The sequence below is a fragment of the Eimeria maxima genome, genomic scaffold (assembly GCF_000499605.1).
Source record: "Eimeria maxima Weybridge genomic scaffold, Emw_scaff579, whole genome shotgun sequence".
Classification (NCBI taxonomy): Eukaryota; Apicomplexa; class Conoidasida; order Eucoccidiorida; family Eimeriidae; genus Eimeria; species Eimeria maxima.
In genome coordinates this window covers 1-18791 of record NW_013566614.1, presented here as the reverse complement: position 1 = coordinate 18791, position 18791 = coordinate 1, and the positions used below count along the sequence as shown (strand labels likewise).

The 18791-nt window shown below is 51.0% G+C and overlaps 2 protein-coding genes across 2 annotated transcripts; both read right to left on the bottom strand.

The window, feature by feature from the left end:
- Window positions 1-2808: 2808 nt before the first annotated feature.
- Window positions 2809-8813, bottom strand: EMWEY_00037990 (hypothetical protein, conserved; the record flags this gene model as incomplete). The annotated part of the gene is made up of 8 exons (XM_013482290.1): window positions 2809-6058; window positions 6136-6312; window positions 6707-6819; window positions 6915-7010; window positions 7335-7412; window positions 7823-7946; window positions 8243-8422; window positions 8644-8813. The coding sequence occupies 8 exons, from the start codon at window positions 8811-8813 to the stop codon at window positions 2809-2811; spliced, it is 4188 nt and encodes a 1395-aa protein (XP_013337744.1).
- A 2092-nt stretch (window positions 8814-10905) lies between these two features.
- EMWEY_00037980 (Ras family domain-containing protein, putative) lies at window positions 10906-12816 on the bottom strand (the record flags this gene model as incomplete). The annotated part of the gene is made up of 7 exons (XM_013482289.1): window positions 10906-10984; window positions 11226-11382; window positions 11529-11589; window positions 11816-11946; window positions 12281-12388; window positions 12478-12545; window positions 12764-12816. 7 exons carry the CDS (start codon window positions 12814-12816, stop codon window positions 10906-10908), a joined length of 657 nt encoding a protein of 218 aa, XP_013337743.1.
- Window positions 12817-18791: the final 5975 nt, after the last annotated feature.

Genomic DNA, 18791 nt, shown 5'->3' with positions numbered 1-18791 from the left:
CACCGGTGCATGCAAAGTCGCATCCACAACACCGCGGGCCCCACTTGACTCGTCTCCCGTCTCACCAGGCAACGTCTCCGTCGCCACAGGCGCCTCCCGTGTAGCTTCGCTACCAGATAACCCCTTAACTCCGTCAGCATTGCACGCAATAAACAGCAAGGCAGATGCAACAATACACAAGACTACAACACCCCGACTGCGAAGACCTACACCACGCCGGCTGCGAATGCTCCGGCTAATCCCTCTGTTATTGCTACTGGAGCAGCAGATGCTGCTGCTGCACCAGCAGCTGCTGCTGCTGCTACTCCTACAGCTGCAACTGCCGCTGCTGGTGCTGCCGCAGCAGCAGCCAGCAATAGACTGCCTCATCTTCAAACTGACGTTCAAATGCTCCAGCTCCTCCTCCAACGTGCAAGAAGACGCCGTGGCTCGTTGCGGCGCTCTCAGCCGCAGCCTCTCCGGGATCGCTCGATCCCGCGAGACCACCAGTGTGGGGTCCCTCGACAGGACTTGCACAAACAACAAGTGCTGGCAAAGGACGTGCTAACAAAAAACAGAAAATCAAGGAAATAATACACACAATGAACTCGGGGGCCCTATCCCGCGCGCCGGGTGCTGCAGAGCAGCTCAGGAAGGACCCCAAGGCCCATGCAAACGGCCTACAAGAAACGGCAGCACCAGCAGCTCAGAACCCCCACTTCTTTAACTCCTAAAATGCAAAACAAAACAACACCCCTGCTCAAACTGCGTCACCAGCAGCAGGCACTGCTGCCGCTGCCGCTGCTGCAGCGTCAGCAGCAGCAGCGGCAGCAGTGGCAGGGAGCGGCGCCCCTGTTGCCGAGCCCCTGAACCGGCGGAGCTTCTCTTCCTTCTGAAGCAACAACAAAAGACCGGGAAAAGAATTTTCAATGTTTAAACAGATAATATAAGTAGTCAAGTAGAGGAAAAAATGTCCTTCAGTGGCTGAAGGGTCAGCAGCAACTAGCAGCAGCAGCAGCAGCTCCCCAAGCCGGTGCTGTTCTCTTATAAACACTCTACACAAGCTGTTACTGCTTTGTTTTTCCGATGTTCTGCTGCTTAACGACATCCAATTATAAATTTTGCTCCTCTTTTAGGCAATGCGAGCTAATAATTATCATCTTAGTACCGTTGCAAACCGACGATAAAATATCGTAACGCCTCCTTGCTTCTGAAGATCGGTGGCCACCCGTGCTAGCAAGGGCTGCAGTCGTGTGCATGTACTTGCTTGCTTCACAGAAAGCTGGGGGCTTTTAGGGTATATCCATGAATATATATTTATGCCTAGGCTACGTGTATATTTGCATATCTATAACAGCAAGACATTTTCCGAAGGAGCACCGCTCCCGCCACCTTGTCCAGAGGGCGACAGCACTACTAGCCGGGGTGTATGCTTTATGTTACCTCTGCGGCTCTCATCAGCTCCAGACCGTCTCATGAAGAAATAGCATAAAAGTATGTTCTATTAAGAGGGACAGAAACTGCACTTTGGCGTGCACCTATGGCGGGTGCATGCAGCCAGTCTTGTGGGGTTAGTTGAGCCTTCGTCCCTAGGGTTTACGCTTTGTGAATTGCAAAAAATAGATACCGTTCGAATAAAGCAACATTAGTGGCGGTTATAGAGGCCATCATGTTCAGTGCTATGGGGCCTCTTGGGGTACAGAGATTAGGACAAACAGCGTCGCCCACGAGATACAGCAATTCTTCGCTACAGCCTCTTTTTTTAGAAGAGCTCATGCAAGCACACGTGCCCCACAAAGTTCCCCTTTCTCTGCATGCGCTGACACCGTAGACGGAGGCTTTGAACGACTTATTTTTTTTTTTCGCCAACACCACACAGGAGAACTCTATACAGCTATAAAATATCGATGAAGATAAACTTGTAACAGACAAAGCAGGAGGCCCCACCAGTGACTCGTGTGGAAACGCAAAAGCTCTTAACTCCAAAGAGCGCATACTTGTAGCAAGATGACAGGTGGCTGTCCCTGCTGCAGCGCTCCAATTCGGGAGCCGGACCGACGGTCTTATGCACACACTTACACGCGAGCTTCTGCTGCTGCTGGGGCAAGCTCCCTCCACTGTAGACTTCCTCCATTCCAACGTTAATTTTATATTTGTTGTATATGTGAGGAAATGCAACTACTGGGGTTTGGATAGCGGAGGGCTAGCGTAAACGCTCGATAGGGTCAATCTCAGCCCTTCTATTTGTTCCTCAAGGCCCCAGATATCACCAAAATGGTTTTAGGAGATCAGGCAGCAAAACATAAGAAGGTAGTTCTGCATCTTTTCTCGTCCATCAAATGGAATTTGCTGGATAGCCGCAGCGGGCTTAAAATATATAACAATAGCGCTTTAGGTGCCTGTGCAGCGCAGCGCCCGCTTCAAATAAATCAATAATAGTGACACCAGTAATAATAAACAAATTGCAACGATACTAATCAGAAAAAGAATAGTAATAGTTGCACAAAAACGGGAATAATCTTCATCGCAATAATAATAATGGCGACGCCCGTCCCCACTTACTCCAATAGTAGCGTGTAATATTTTTAGCCACAATAGTATCATGAATAAAAGTAATAATGATAAATAATGACAATTCTAACAATAATAGTAGTAATATTAAATACTATTATGAGCACCAGCAACAAACAACAGAAGAGTTGCCGACTCCAATAATACTCAGTAATAACAAGAATAAGACTAAAGAATGCAAATTCTAACAATAATAGTAATGATAATAAATACTGATAAGGGGACCAGCAACAAACAACAAAAAGGTTTACCTCCTAATTATGTCTCCCCTCTTGGACCCGAGGCCGAGGAGGCCTTCAGAGCGCTGATGTTAAGCTTGGGAGCTGCCATTGCCCAGCTTTCTGCTGGGGTGTCTCCGCTGGAGACCCGCTTGCGGTGGGGCCCTGCTGCATGTACCTCTCCTCTCTCAGTCTCCTGGGGATCCTCAACAGCAGAAGTAGCAGCTGCAGCAGCAGGAGAGTTAAGAGCTACAAACTCGCTCTCGACTCGAGTAGCCTCCGCCTTCGGTCTGCTGCTGCGGCTACTGCTGCTGTTGCTGTCAACTGCAGCAGTCACTTTTCTCTGTTGCCGCACATCCGCAAGGGAACCACTCTCACCTCCGGCTGCTCTGTCGCCTGCACGAGCAACGTCAGCAGCTTCAGCAGCAGCAGCGGCAGACATTGGAGAAGGTAACGCGATATGAGTTGGAGACAGATGAGCGGAGGCACCTGAACCTCCAGGACTCAGCAGTTTCGGTGGAGCTTTCAAGACCCCCGTGATGATGTGAGCAGGCATCCCTGCACGTGTTCCCAGGCGGACAATTGGTTGCTGTTGCTGTTGTTGATGCTGCTGTTTTTGCTTTTGTTGCTCTTGTTGTTGCTCTGGTTGTGCTGTGTCTCCGGAGGCGTTTGTGGGCGGGGCTGTTGTCCCTTCAATATATGCTGCTGCAGGTGCTGCTGGCGCCGGTGCTGCTGCTGGCCCCTCTTTCTGCGGTGTCTTTGGTGTGGGGAGGGCAGCTGAGTTGTTTCTTCTCTGCTGGTTCATGTGTACGGTGTATGTGGAGGTGTATCCTGCGTGCGCCATATTGCCTCGGGACCTACCTCCTTGCGCAGCCCAGCTGCTGTCGCTAGGTGCCTTAGGCCTCCACCCCTGGCCTGTCTCCCCCGGGGCTGCTGCTGCTGTTGGAACTACTCCAGCTGGTATTGCTGGCGCTGGTGTCCTTGCGGATGCTGCAGCTGCTGATGGTGCTGCTGGTGTTGCTGCTACTGCATTGTCTCCTTCGGCTGCCCGGAGTCTCGTTAGGGGGGGGGATCCTGGCAATTTGCTTGTTATTCTTTGGTTAATAGCTGCTGCTGTGTCCAGACGACTGTCTCCTGTCTGCGGAGTTTGGGTGCCTAGGTACTTTTGCAGGAGGGTCTCCATATCGTTGCTGAGGATTGCAGCTGTTTCATTTTCTCTCTCAGGTGAAGCTCCTTCATGGGGTCTCCCCTCTTCCACCTGCTCTTGCAGAGATGCGCTTGAAGTGTCTTCTTTGTGTCCCCAAGCGTCTCTTGGTGGCGCTCCAGCCTGCCGCAATGAAGAGACGACACCTGCGGACTTCTTAGCGGGTGCTGCTGTTCCTCCTGGTGCTCCTGGTGCTCCCGTCGCCATTTTCACTACTGGTTCCTGCCTTGTTGGCCCTCCAGACTCCCGCAGGTCCACCTGGCGCCTCTCCAGTCGTCGTGAGATTTGCTGCTTCTGTTGCAGCTGCTGCAGCTGTTTCTGCAAAGGACCGACATCTGCCTCTGCTTTAGTCTCTGCAGCAGCAGAAGTTTCTACTGCTCCTGGAGCCACAAGCGCTTCCGGCGGTGGTGGGTGTATCCTCGTGACTGCTGCATTGCTTGTCTTCCGGATAGCAGCGGCAGCATCTTCAGGACCGCCCTCTAGAGCAGCAGCACCACCACCATCTGCAGCATCAGCAGCTGCTGCAGCTGCTGCTGCATCACCACCGGCTGCTGCTGCAGCAGTATCAGCAGCAGCTGCTGCAGCGGCTGCATCAGAAGCAGCAGGCCTTGGGCTTCTGAGGGTTCTGACGGAAGCCCCTGAGGCAAAAGAGCTGACTCTTGAGACCCTGGACGCCGCGGCAGTCCCTGCAGTGTCTCCTCTAGGCCTGCTGCTGCTTCTGCTGTTGGCTCTGTTGCTGCTCCCTTCCATGAAGGCGATTGCCTGAGCTCGCCCAATATGGCTCTTGGGGCTCAGGGGCTGGCCGTCTTCGGAGCCGTGCCCCCCAGCAACAGCAGCAGCAGCAGCAGCAGCAGCGTCATCTCCCTCATGCAATTCTACATGGATCCTCCGGAATCCTCTGGTTGCAGACTGAGCAGAAGTAAAGGAAGGCTGTCGATGGAGTCTGTCTGCTGGGCCTCCATTCCTTGGCGTCCTTCTGTGGGGGGTGACAGCAGACGCACCCCTAGGGCTCTGGCTCCGCAGCAGCAGCGCGTCCTCCTCCTGCTGCTGTTGCTGCTGATGTTGCTGCTGCTGCTGCAGGTTTGTCACCTCCTTCTCCTTTTCAGCCGCTTTAATGAAGGCGCTGCTGAAGAAGGAACTGAGGCGGTCGGCTCCCCCTATCCCAGTTTCAGGTGTTGCTTCTGCTGCTGGTGTTCTTCTCCCTCTTGCGGCCTCTGCTGCTGTTGCTGTTGCAGGGGGAGCAGCAAACACGGGCGTCACTACAGAGCGCGGACTTCGAGGCAACGTCAATGTCACCTGCTGGGTGAAGCTGCCTCCGCCAGCGCCCTTCGGCGACTGTTTCCTGTCATTTCCGTCTCCTCCTGGTTGAACACCGCTCCTCCCTCTTGTCTTTTGAGGGGTTTTGCTGCTGCTCAGCACGTCACGAGGGGCATCGCTTATTCCCTCGGTGCTGTGTCCAGTTGATGCTGGTGCTGAGGCAGGTGCTGAGGCAGGTGCTGCAGCAGACTTACTGCTGCTGCGCCTAAGCAGCTTCATTCCTGCTGCTTCGAGGAACTGTCGCGATGTCTGGCGGCTGAGAGACGTTGTCGGGCCGCTGTCGCCTGCAGCAGGAAGCGCTGGCGAGCTTAAGGACTTGATGGCTGCTGCTGCTCTCGCTGAACCATCTGCTGCTGCTGGCTGCTGCTGCAGCAGCTCCGGAGCACTGGGGGTGTGTGCCTTCGGTAGCTTCAATCCAGCACTAGAAGACAAGCCAGCAGATGCTACAGAAGGGACTCTTCTGCTGCTGGCTAAGGAGACACCCGAAGAAGACCTTCTCAATGCGGCCTCTCCAGGCGCCTCCTTTCGTGAGTCAACAGCGAGCAACTTTAACAGGCTTGTTGAGTCTCCCGTTGCACCAACAGGACCTCGAGTTGCTTCTGCAGCAGTAACTGCTGCAGGCTCTTTAGCCCTAGAGGCCGTTGAGACGACTGGCGAAGCATGGGGACCCCTGCGGCTCCCCGAACGCGAGGATCTCCCATCAGCAGCAGCGTCGACGCGATACCCTTTGTAAATAGGATGAGAGGCCTTCCAAGCGGCTAAGGTGTCTCTGCAGCAAACAAGAATGGCACATGCGTGCAGCCAGCCCCAGTAAAAGAGAAAGGGAGGGACAATGTTGATGCATACCGTAGAGCTGTCTGCACAGTGGAAACAGGCAAGGAGAGGGCAGTAGGGGGAACACAGGAAGGATAGAAGGCAAGTTTAAAGAGATAAATGAGGCACCTCTCTTTTCGGAGGTTTTCTAGTTGAGTCTGCAACTCCCGTGCCTTTGCCTTCGCTGTAGCAAACTCAGCGTCCTGTTGCCTGTGTACAAATAAAGCAGCACCAGCCAGCAACAGTCAACAGCAGGCAGCAATCGACAGCACCCGACAGGCTTAAGCAGCAGCACACAGCACGCAACGCCCCTACACAGCCCCCCCCTGTACAGAGCAGACACGTATGCAACGGAGTAAAACAGAAAAGCAACCATAGAATGCCCAAGAGAAGGCGAAAAGAACTGAACTGCGCCTGCAGACGATTGTCTGCAGCAGACAAAGCCTTCTATAGGTACACCTCCATACATAGGATATCGCATCCGTGCAAGGCAAATTCAGCCCTTCGGACATCACTGCAGCATTGCTTCTAAGACAGCAAACACAGCTAACAACATGAAACCGCAAATTATTAAGGGTTTAGGGGCTCAGGAGACTGTAGATACTTGAGGCGATGGTCCTTCAGCCGCAGTTTCAGCAGAACATCTGCTTTCCTCGAATTTTCCTTCTTTACTTCTTCGAGTTGTTTCTGCACACGTCGCATCTCCTTTTCGACCCTCTGCAGCAGCAGCATCAGTAGAAGAGCACTGAATGGGTGCCAAAGATGCCGACAAACGTGTGGGCATTCAAGTATATGTACACCTTGAGCCTTACCACATATTTGTTTTCCCACATCTTTTTCTCGCGCTGCAACCGCGACGCCTCCGTTGCCGGCACCATGGAGGCTGGCTGCTCCTTAAGCAAAGTGCTCTGAGGAGATGTTTGGCAAAAGAAGCAAATGTCTTTCTTTAAAGGCAATTGGGTATAGTAGAGAAGGATGTGCTTGTCCAGTAATGCACGAACGAAGAAATAGACGGGAAAGCCAAATGGTGGTACTCTGTACCAAAGTTCAACTTCGCTGGCATATGAAAAGACCATTTATCAGTTTCAATTAATTGTTTTCACGCAGACAAGGCTGCAGAAAGCTACTTGAAAATCCTGTACTCAGTGGGGGCCACAAAATTGGGGGCCACAGAAACACACAAACAGCTAATCCAGATGAACATACACCCAAACTGGCAAAATTCCTCATACCTGCAAAATGCCTTTTGCGCTGACTTCCTTCACAAAACCCTTCTCCAGCAACGCCGCCTCTATTTCAGACAGCTCCAGCTGCGGCACCGTGCAGGCAAGCAGGCAACGAAGACACACGAAGCCCGATAGGTAGCATGCAGCATGCAGCATGCAGCCGGGTCACTCCTCTCTTTCACGCCAAGTATCCAAGCTTCTGAAGCAATGCAGCACTAAACTCTGCTGGTGCACCTTCTGCTGACTGAAACCTAGCAGCAGCAGAAGCAGCTGCTGCTTTGGTTGAGTTCCGGCTTGCCTGCATGCGGTTAATCCCCAGAGATACCATTTCGGATAGCTGCTCAGCTGTTGCCTTTTCATCATCAGAGAACTGCAGTGACAGTAAGCAGAAGGACAGAGCTTGGGGTCTATGTACAAACGTTCGGAGGCATCCATTTCTCTGCCCTTTACCTCTGCATTATCATTCCCATTTGGTTGCTCTATTCCCAACCCACATTGCATGCGGCGAGACCCTCAGCAAATCTGCGGACAGCTGCCTTGAGAGTGCGGAAGGCATCAGCAAATGCATGCGCCTCATCTTCTAGAGCTTTCTGCTTCTCTTGCAGCCCCGAAACAAATCTGAGCAAACGCGAAACAATGCAGAGAAATGGATGAAGCAACTGCTATAAAGTACATATGCCTTCTATTAAGAACGGGATAACCCACAGACAGGGGAAAGGGGGCCAGCGGCATTCGTAGCCCGCAACAGCAAGCACAGCAACAGCAAATAGCACCAGCAGTTAGCAAAGCATGCAACCAACGGCAAATGCGGATTTCGCTAAGGAGCTGTTGCTGCTACTACTGTTACTTCCATTGCGCCTGCTGTTGATGCTATTGCTGCTACTGTTGCTGATGGTGCTGCTGCTACTGCTTGCCTCTTCAGAACGAGCAGTTTGTCCTCCACATCCTGGCAGCGCCTTTCTGCCTGGTGTGCGCGTCGAGCTTCGTTCTCTGCCTGTCTTTCATGTATTTCGAGTTTCCTTAGAAGGTTCTCATGAGTGTCTCTGTAGACAGCAGTGTCTGCCAGTAGCTGTTGCACCACTGCAGACGCCTCCCTGCAGATGCACAGCGCCAGCAGCACCAAAAGAAACAGGAACAGCAGCAGCATCTGACTGCTATACAGAAGGAGAGACTGGAGTCCGTCTGTGGACTACAGTGAGTCTTCTACTCGGCGACTCCATACATATATATGCAACGAAGTTCAAACGGGCGGGCTCCAAGACAAGCTTTACTAGGCATTTTTAACCTGCACAGATGCACTTTGGGTAGAACGTACGCCTTCAGGCGCTCCACAGTTTGCCTGTGCTGAGCTTTCGTCTCCTCCAGCTGCCGAATCAGCGACTGGTTTTCGCCGATGACCTCAGAACATAGCTGTTCTTTTGCAACAACTTTGGCACGCAAGAAGCCCTGCGAGTCTGCAACAGCGACGCGGTGGTGTACAGACATCTTGGGGAGGCCAATGCCCCTCCTACCTCTTTGAGTTGAGCGTCTTTGACAGAAAACCGGGGCAGCTGTAGCGCTGCTGTTAGATCTTCGCACCTGATGACCTCCCCTAAAGTTGGAAGGTGAAACGAGACCGTCTGCGACTGACTCCCCGCTTACTGTAGCACCTCTGAAGCGAACTCCTTCTGCTGTAGCAGGAGGTGCACGACGCTGGGGAGGCTGTCGCTGAAACGGTCTGTATGCTTGGACGGGAAAAGTGAACGGCAGAGCCCGCGCCTCAGGGACTGGGGAGGTGTTGCCCGGTGTCTGCTGCTTCATAACTCGCGTACACCCCTAAAATGGGGAAACGAAACCCTCCTGCTCTTTAACAAGTTGGCCATCGCTGCCGCTGCTGCAAGTCGATTGGCTGTACACAGACTCCACTCCCGTATAAAGGCCCCGCGTAGCCGAACAGAGGTGCTGCCTTGCAGAGCGCAGACAAGAAGAAGATACTTCTAGGAAAGGGATGAAATTCAATATGGGATTGTCGCCAAAATCTGTAGGCAATGCGCAGCTGAGGCCGCCCGAGGCGACCAACTCAGCGCTCCAAGCTTGCCCAGAATCACTTCATAGAGAGAAGCTGAGGGATTCAATTCACAAGCGACGAGGGAAATGTGGAGAATAGAGGTTTACAGCCCTGTTTCGAGGTTTTCGCTAATTTCCAGCAGCAGGATCAGCGTTTGAAGAGGTGGCGACAGGCTATCGACCGCTGAGTGCGTTGTGCTCGTGGACCAGTCCAGGGCTTGACCGCCTCACGAGTTTGTTTGCTGTTCATCCCTTCCACAAGAAAAGAAGTTTCAGTGATATATAAGACAAATCATCAACAGTTTCATCTTTGTATGTGTTCAAATCACACCAGTTGGTTACTTCATCCTCCGTCGCTGCAGCCTGTACCATTCTTTACGGTGCAGCTGCAACACCACTGAAAAACAGCAGCTCTGGAACTTTCGTTTCTAGACTATTTCCCGATTTTTGCCACCAATGTTAGTGTCTGTCTGCTTTACATACTACCCTGTAGCTACCTCTCCGGTGGAAACGCCACTATTGCCCTCACACATCTTAGTGTGCGTAGTGCGGACCGTCTGTCTTCTGTCTTCTTCCACCCAAGACAAAAGCCACGACGGGACAACCTATTTGAATCAGGACTCCTCAATTCTCAATCGTAAGACAATTGTACTGTAAAAGGGCGTCCTGCACATATCGGTTGGCTGTGGACGCTACCGAACAGAACAAAGTGCATGCACCAGAGCAAAACCGCTTCCCTTCAGCCTTCCATATTGCGCCGGCTTGAACATCCTTCCACTCTGTAGTGACTGCCGTAAAGGCGAGACAGTGAGAAAGGGGCGGGGAAAATAATTTGCTAGTACTCAAAGTGCGAGCCCCCACACGATGAGCGTCCTACCTACATAAGCGATATCGAGGAGCTAGTGCCTTCACCACACTTAAGCAATGGACGTATAGGTGCACCTTCTGCTTTGCATCATCTTCTCGCTGGGGGGTAGGCAATTAACTATGGCAGCCTTGACTACCTCCATAATGGCTGCATCCATCATCTCGCCTATTAGCTGAGCCTCTAGCTTTTGACCATTTCAGGCGCATCTACACTTAGAAACGATTGTCTACTGCTTTGCACTTTTCTGCCAGTTCGTCGTTCTGTTGTAAGGCATACTACCATGTGTATGGGCACAGATGTGAAGCAAAACAAAGCTGTCTGTCTTTGTTCACACCGCTAGCAGAATCCCGAAATACTATCATCCGCTGTAGCAAACAGAGCGGGGGAAACAACATTTTGAACGCTGTGAAGAAGTCACCCCAACAGTGCCTGCGCAGCAGCAGCCAGAGCTGCTGTGGTTGGGTGCATACAGCTCATGCACTGCATGCACTTCGTAGCCAGGAGGGAGAGGAGGAAGTAGCAGCACACAGAAAGACACCGCCAACAAGCAGCAAAACAAAACAGGCCGCTGGAACAGCCGATACTCATACGCCTTCTGGGCTTGCAACTGATGTGAGGCGCCAAGCTCCTCCAGCAGCAGGTTAGCAGCAGACCAGCAGCAAGTCAGCAGCAGCCCCCGCTGCTCTGAACATGTTGAGGGCGGATCTCTTGGTTCGTGAGAGTGAGTGTCTCGGGCAGATAGCTGCAGCACCGACGCAAAAAATCACGGGACAGCACCTTAGCATAATATTTTCTCGTCAGCATACGCGCAACACCCGTATGCTGAGCACATGCTGAGCACGAAGCAGGCAACGGTCAGTAAACTACAGTAGACAAGCCTTGTCAACTGCAGCTGTGGGACACACAACAGAAGCAATGTCAGCACTTCGTGGAATTCTCAATAGCTTCATGCACGATGTGTTGCTATTGTCCGCTTGTCTCACATCTGTTCCTGTTTCGTCTCATGTTGCATCGCTTTCCGCGCTATCTCCTCGAACGCTGCGCTAACGTTCGTTGCCTGCTTTGCGCTGGTCTCAAAGTAACTGATCTTAGAGCCGCAAAAGGCCTCAGCTTTTGCCGTGGATACGCGCCGCTTGTCTTCTGAGGAAAACACAAAAACCTGAAGCTCGCAGCGCTGAACAACATTCATGCATACAAGCAGTATTTGCTTCCTGATAGCTGTCTCCCTATTTATTGCAATTCTAATCTAGCAAGCATAAATATGTTTATACGATGAGATCCCTCACTTTCATCGACTTTGTTACCCAGAACAACAAACGGAAAGGCGTCCGGGTCTGAAGGCGACGACTGCAGCAAAAGCAGCGGTAGAACAGCGATAAGCAAGCAGCAGCATTTACAATGCAGCAGCGTCCACCAGGGTATTAAATAATGCGGCGAACAGTGACTTTACGTGCCCTTCAAAGACAGCAATGGAATGCACTTATGCGTGCTAATACCCACAGTACAGAACCTTCATCTTCATCTCGTGTATGTACGAAAGTCATGAGCGGTATTATTGTCTCAATAGTCCCACCTGAATAAGGAATTCCTCCTTCCATGACTCGAGGCTGTCGAACGACTTGGGGTTTGTCACATCAAACACCAACACGCAACAGTCCGCCCCGCGGTAGAAGGCGACGCCCAGACTCTGAAATCGCTCCTGCCCTGGAAAGCAGCAGTCGCAATAAGGGAAAATGAGAGACGATCGATGCATTTGCAGGAGTCATGCCCGCAAAAAAGCGGGAACGAACGTCCAAGAAAGGCGGTGGTTGCATTTATACAACTCAACAGCGCACGTGCAACACATACACACGCCCGAGCAGCCAGAGATTAGTTCGTTTTAAATTGCTACACAATTAGGGATGATCAAGACTGTTTGTTCGTCTGTGTTTCGTAAGATCATCAGCCTTTGGTTAAGCAGCGTCCTCACGAATGAGTGCTGAACGTTCGGTTGGCTTCAAGAATGGTAGGACTGCAGGAGGTTCGCTGTGGGTCTCACCTGCTGTATCCCATATTTGTATCGTCACTTCTTTGTCGTCAATGACAACGTCCTTCGTGAGGAAGTCCGCACCAACTGAGCGCACGGCACTGCTCCAGCAGGACTGCACTAAGATGTACAAGCACGTCATACATGCAAAAACAGGGAAAGCCTACTAGTGCAGGAACACAGGGTTTTACAAGCGGTTACAGGCGCACTTGTTGCTTTGTACTGATTTGAAAACTTCTTGTTCACATATTGATTCATCAGAGAAGTCTTCCCAACGCTGAGACACCGCAATTCACGGCAAGCTGTCAGCAATACTAATTCATCATCGCAAGCAGCAGGCAAGTGCAAAATAGAATTTACACTAATATGGAACGGCATAATAATTGTGCAAATGAAAGCACTGGAACTGTATACAATATAATGCGTGCATAACACCGCTATCCTCGCATCAAGTTGCCTACTGCGAGTCTCGGGTTTGGGAAGGCCCTGACCTACCTGCTATCGCCAAGTATAATGACTTTGAGAAGAGATTTCTTCTTGGGCGGCATCTTCGTAACCTTCAAAATGGTGTTGATAACTCTAACTCTTTATTGATGGTGCACCAGAAGGATTCAGAAGAAGAAATGACAACGTGTCGTGCCGTGCCCTAAGTCCACCGGGCGGGAGAGACCGAGAAGCCTCCCCCACTCAGCGCCACCGACCGGGCTCCAATGCACTCGAGAGTCAGCAGAGCTGCCCTCTCTTTTTGCAATAACCTGCAACGCATGCATGCATGCAGCAGCATGAACGCCTTCAGTTAGGACCTGAACAGACGTCCCTTCTCCAGGAGTTTTCCTATATACAGGAGGAAACTGCAGTAGGCAGTTGCAGCACAATTTTAGCACCATTCGCTTGTTCATAAAGAAACAAGCAACTAACATATGTAGCCGCTACCTACACAGAAAGAACGATCGCCTGTTCTCCCTCTAACGCATGGGGAGGAGCAACAGGTCTGCAGGGTGGACCGGCAGCGAGAGGGAAGCAGCGGCACACTCTGCTACTGGTTGCCTCTAAGAGATGTGTAAAAAGGCAAAGAAAAGAGAAAGTGGTGCCCCACGATATACTCAACGGGAGAGGCGGCACGAGCACAAATCCTCTCTCTCGCTGCAGCAGCGGCTCACACGCTATCAAGAAGCTGAAGGTCTTCCTTGCTGCTCCGCCTTCACGAACCTCCAACGAAATAAATCTATTATTTAAAGGAAACGTAAAAGGTGTTCGGCACACTGCAGAGAGGGTTAGTGACACTGCAGCAGCTGCTGTTGCTTGCGTGTCTGTCTGCTGGGGGCCCTGAACGAGCAGTGCCTACAGTAGCAGCAGCAAAACTCTACACCTTCTTCGAGTTTGTTATTGCCCCCAAAACGCAAAAACATCGCAACCATTACATTTAAAAGGTTTCAGTGCATTAAATTTGAGGACAAGGAATTCGAAAGTCTAGCTTATATGAAGCCGCCTGCAGAAGAAGCCCTGGCCCGTCAGGCCCCAGAGATTGCCACCGGTGTCTTCTTGGTGGATGCAGTTATAACGAAGCTGTTCCTAACTGAAGTTTTCCTCTCTTTTGTTTCTCTGCAGCTTTGTCTAAGTCTTGAACTTTTGCATAGTTCCCAATGTGTCTTTCACCCACCTCCACTGTGTATGAAGTACATGCAGTATGTAGCAAGGCCTGTCCGAAGTTGGGAAGTCCGCCTGAACTTGGCTCACCAATCCTTGCTTGGCCTTAGTAGGCAACTGGCACTCAAGAACAAGCCTCCATAAATTGTCTACATTGTTTGTCCGCGCAGCAACGAATGGACTCAGTCTGCGCGGTGGTGGCTAGTGTGTTCACTAGGGCCTGGCCCGTGGTGGCAAATGAAGTTTGTGCATGAAACCTTACTCGGTCTTACCATGCAACAGGCACACAAGCGGAGGTTTTCAACAGTGGTACACATTGTTCATGCGTATAGTTGGGAGGGCTAATCTATGCTAGCGCGGCGGCTGCTATGCGTCTTGAATTAAGACAAGGTACGTTACTTCCATGGCAAGCGGCCTCCACCCTCGCGTCTCCAGCAGCTTGGGCCGCCGGGCTCAGGACGTTTGGAGATAGAGAAATTAGGGGGGTCAGCAGCTTCTAAGGAGTAGTTATGAGGTAATATTGGCTCACTACATTGCACAGCAGTCAGAAGCTAGGGTCAAGGACTCCCGTTGCACTTGATACCACAGCACAGTTACTGGGGGCAGGTGCGAGAAACGAATATAGCCACCCAAGCGAGAAGTCCCGCTGCGCATTATTTGGAGGACATGCCGAGTTGGAGCAGGCGCATTCTTTGCGCCTCATCTAACCGAAAATGTTTCCAGAGGAAAGCCAATTCGTGAACAGTGACTCTGACTTCTCCGACAGCCCAGATATGAGGGACGCACCGGTGCGGGGGCAGCAAAATCCTCTGCAGAGCTCTATCTGTGTCTCCACCAATCACCAGAAGAGTTTGCAAATGCTCTGTACAGCCTTGTTATCAAAAGGGCAGGCACAACAATTTTGGCGGTATCTCAGCAAAAATATTACTTTTACGGAGAACACGTTGAATATGGAGGTTTCCTGACATGCGGCGCGACACGGGCTCATTCCTTGCTGGGCATGGGAACAGGCTACGGTAGCTATGAAGGAGCTTAAGCAAGGGAACCTATCCATAGAACTTTCCATCCAGATATATGATTCACTGGTGAGCGGAAGTCCAACGGTAGACTCGGAACTTCTGCATCAAGGACCCACAGAAGGGATATCCTCCTGAGGGCAGCCCTGCTATGCTAAAGGCTTGACCCTGCCAAAATTGACTGAATATCTACGCAAAGAAGAGAAGAAATTCCACTCTTTTAACACTTCCATTATACAGTGTGCAGCTTTTGTCAATTCAGACTAAAATGTTCAAAATGAACCCATACCCGGTTCTAGTGGCCAAGAGATACGCAGACAAGGCTTCCCAGCAACAGTCTGCAGTATCGATTCATACATCCAGGATATATTGCGCGTGCTTGCTTACGGCGGTTTTTGCACACTTTAAACTGCAGCGCGGTGAGTTGCAACTCATCGCAGGTCCCCACCTCATCCCCGCTTCCCAGCTATTTAGCCATTGACCTGCGATGTCCTAGTGACATAGCAGCGAGTAGTACTCCTCTGATAAGATTGAAGTCTCGCGTTACACCTCTTTAGATGGGAAGCCAGGGAGCAGGCATCGGCAGGGCCCTGATATTGAACCTATGGATGCGCGGTATGCGGGTGCCAGTCTCGCTTTGGAAGGTGTAACAGAAGGAAGCTTACAACAGCACCGGCGCCAAGCAACCAAAGTAACCAGGGACACAGTGGAACCCTCATGCAATCTGCAATGCTAGGGTAGGCCCAAAAAAGGTGACCGCCGCAGCTGCCGATATGCCATAGGTCAAATCTGTATGTATTCGATTTCGTACTGCTTAGGAGTTGCTCGCGCTACTCTGCACAGGCTGCGAAGTGGACCTGACGAATGGAGCTAGAATAAGATGGTGCAATCTTCCAGTCCAGTCGTTGGCGTAGTGTCTGCGCCTAGTTCTACAGGATGACAGGCAGGGAGCTTCGTCTCGTCGCTGCGTTTTGGTCTACAAGGCACCCAAGTGGTGCTTCAGCGGCATGTGGGGGATGCATAGGAAGATCTGTACGGAGTTAGTCTGTCTACCACTAAATGCATGCACGTCGCAGGATAAGGAGCAATCAAGGGTCCAAAAATTGTCATTGTCTTAGCGCATGCAGCAAACCCGGGACTGGTTGTACACTCTTGTTGCCCACCCTGCAACACTATTTGCTTTGGGTTGCAATTCAAAGTCTGCCATGCGTGGCAACGAATTTCCCCGCGGCCTCCTTTATTTCAGCTCCAAGACGCTGAGTGTAGCGCGCTGGGCGAGACGGGTGTTTAGCTGGCGAAGTCTCATAAGAATTTTTGACTCGAGTGCAGCTCACAACCTTCTTCGGAGGATTCCGAGGAATCTCGTTACAGATTGGTTCAGCCCATAAGAGGCAAACACATCCCCTCAGCATCACCAGCTTCATGCATTTTTGCCGCTGAGCACAGGACACTAAGAGGAGGGAATGAATAGATGCGAACTGCTCCGTAGGAATGATCTCCTCTTAGGAACCTCAATGCCATAAGACTTAATGGGATTTCTCGATTAAGGTCAATCACATGGGACACTCCTAAAGCCATTTTGGAAACATTAACCCAAGCCGCTGACAGTTTCAACACTACTATTATTTCCGTCAACACCACACGCTCGAATATGTGGGTGCAAGGATCTTGCGCTTTTCTACCGCTTGTTACGTCAAATCATCACCTGAAGTAGCGATGGTTTAGATGCCGCTTCGTAGAAGAAACTCTACGCCATAATTTGCCATACAATTGTTTCCTTCCATCGCAGTCTGGCGGCTTGCTCCTTCAATTACTGCAACTGCCTGTATGCTTCCCATCGAATAAAACCTGCATTTTGCGTTTAAACATGAGTCTACCTTTTCTTTTAAGGGCTTACCTGTAGCAGCCGAGCCCCTACCCTAAACACCCCTCCTCCTGTCAAACGACCCCTCACACTGCAGTGCACGCGCACTACAGTAGAGCGCATATGGTAACCTTAAATGCCTAGTTTCACGAAAGGGAACAGTGAGATATATAAATACACCTATATGTTGGAACTCTTGAGTTAGAAAAGAGGTCAAATGAGTTAGGAGTGTACGTGCCTACACGAAGCACAGGGCTGACCGTGAGGCTAACGCTTTTGCCTAGGTTCTGACCCTCCCCGGGGGGGATGGGGGGGGGAGCCGGTCAGTTCAATTATTCTGGGTTTTTCCCTGGATAATATGGACTCGACTGTGCTTTAAGAGTGATTATTTGCTTATTCAAGTGGTATTAGCAAAGATTAGCTGAGTCTAGCCTATAAGTGCTGAGTGTGCACCAGGTTGAACTACTTAGGATTATACGTAGTAACCGCTCGTCACGCTGTTCACTACATACACCATACGGCAGGCTCTGCCTCCCCTGCAGAACCCTCTATAATTACTTATAATTCACAAAATAAAGCTGAATTGAACAAGAAAATGCAGAATATTTCAATTGTGCGTCTCAATTTAAGTATTGGGGCCATTACTACAACCAGTGGTGCTCTTGCTTTCGCTGCACACAGCGGCCGGTCCTGGGCCTACAGTTACAAACGATGCGTGCACTGAGGAGATTAAGAGAGTCTGTAGTCGGCATAGAGACGCCTTAATTAGACTGAATTATACGCAAGTGCACTGGGCACACGTTTTTGTTTACTTCCCGTGGTTCTTGTGCCTCCTACCAGCTCCGATTGGCTTCTTCCCTTGCTGGTGCTGTTGCTGTTGGCGCTGCTGGTGTGTCTTGCGATGGTTGCTGAGGGAGTAGAAGGCAGCGCTGCATCTCCCGACGGCAGCTCCTTCTTACCATTCGCGGTGCAGCTGCTGTTGCTGCTTTTGTTGTCTTTGCACGCCGTTGCTGTGGGCTTCTGGGGTGTAGCCTTTCTGAGGGACCTCTCAAGAAACCGACGCAACACCGAGCCGCTTACCTCTGCTGAACTCAACAGAAGAGAAAGAGAACGCCTGAGAGCTGAGAGGGATCGCCTGGGCCTCGCAGCAGCAAAAACAGAGTGACGCCTCATACATCATCAGGTCGCCTCTCCGTCACTGCTGCCCCGAGCCCTCGCCGGGCTTCACTTGGTCCGACCAGCTAAACATTACAGAGGGATCATGAGATCCACAGGGGAGGGCCGCCACTAACTGTTGCAAGTGTACTTGCTGCTGAAGTGTGCGGCGCGTTGTTGGCTTCGCTGACAGGGAAGCCACTGCTTTAGGATTTGAAACGGAAGAAACACCATGGGACAGTGGGCTACCTATTTGCGCCGAAAGCGCACCGAGCACATCTCGATCGAAAGACTTGCCGATGAATTACGCGCTGCAAGGTCCGTTGTTGTGCTTGCCTGTGTTGATATTTGTGTTGTTTTGTGTGCGTATTTGATTGGGTGTGTGGTTGTGCCCGTGTTTAGTTGTGTTTGTCTGTGTTTGAGTTCGTGATTTTATTCGTGGTGGTGCATACGTGTAAACATGTATGTTTCTGTGACTTGAGTATGTTGATATTTGTGTTGCTATGTGTGCGTATCTGTTTGTGTGTGTGGTTGTGGCCATGCTTATGCAGTGTTGTTGTGTAAGCGCGTATTGTTTTGTGTTGTATTGCAAGTGGCTTATGTGTGCTTCTTATCTGTGCTAGTTGAGTGCGCGTGTTTGCTGCAGATACGTTGTAGCGTTGACAGGGGCTGGTGTCTCAGCAGAGAGCGGAATCCCAACATTCAGGGACCCCTCAGACGGGCTATGGACACGGTAAAGGGCGGTAGATGTTAATATGCATATGGAAATATCATATGCATTCATGCGTGTGGATGTGGGCATATATATATATATATATATATTATATATATATATATATAT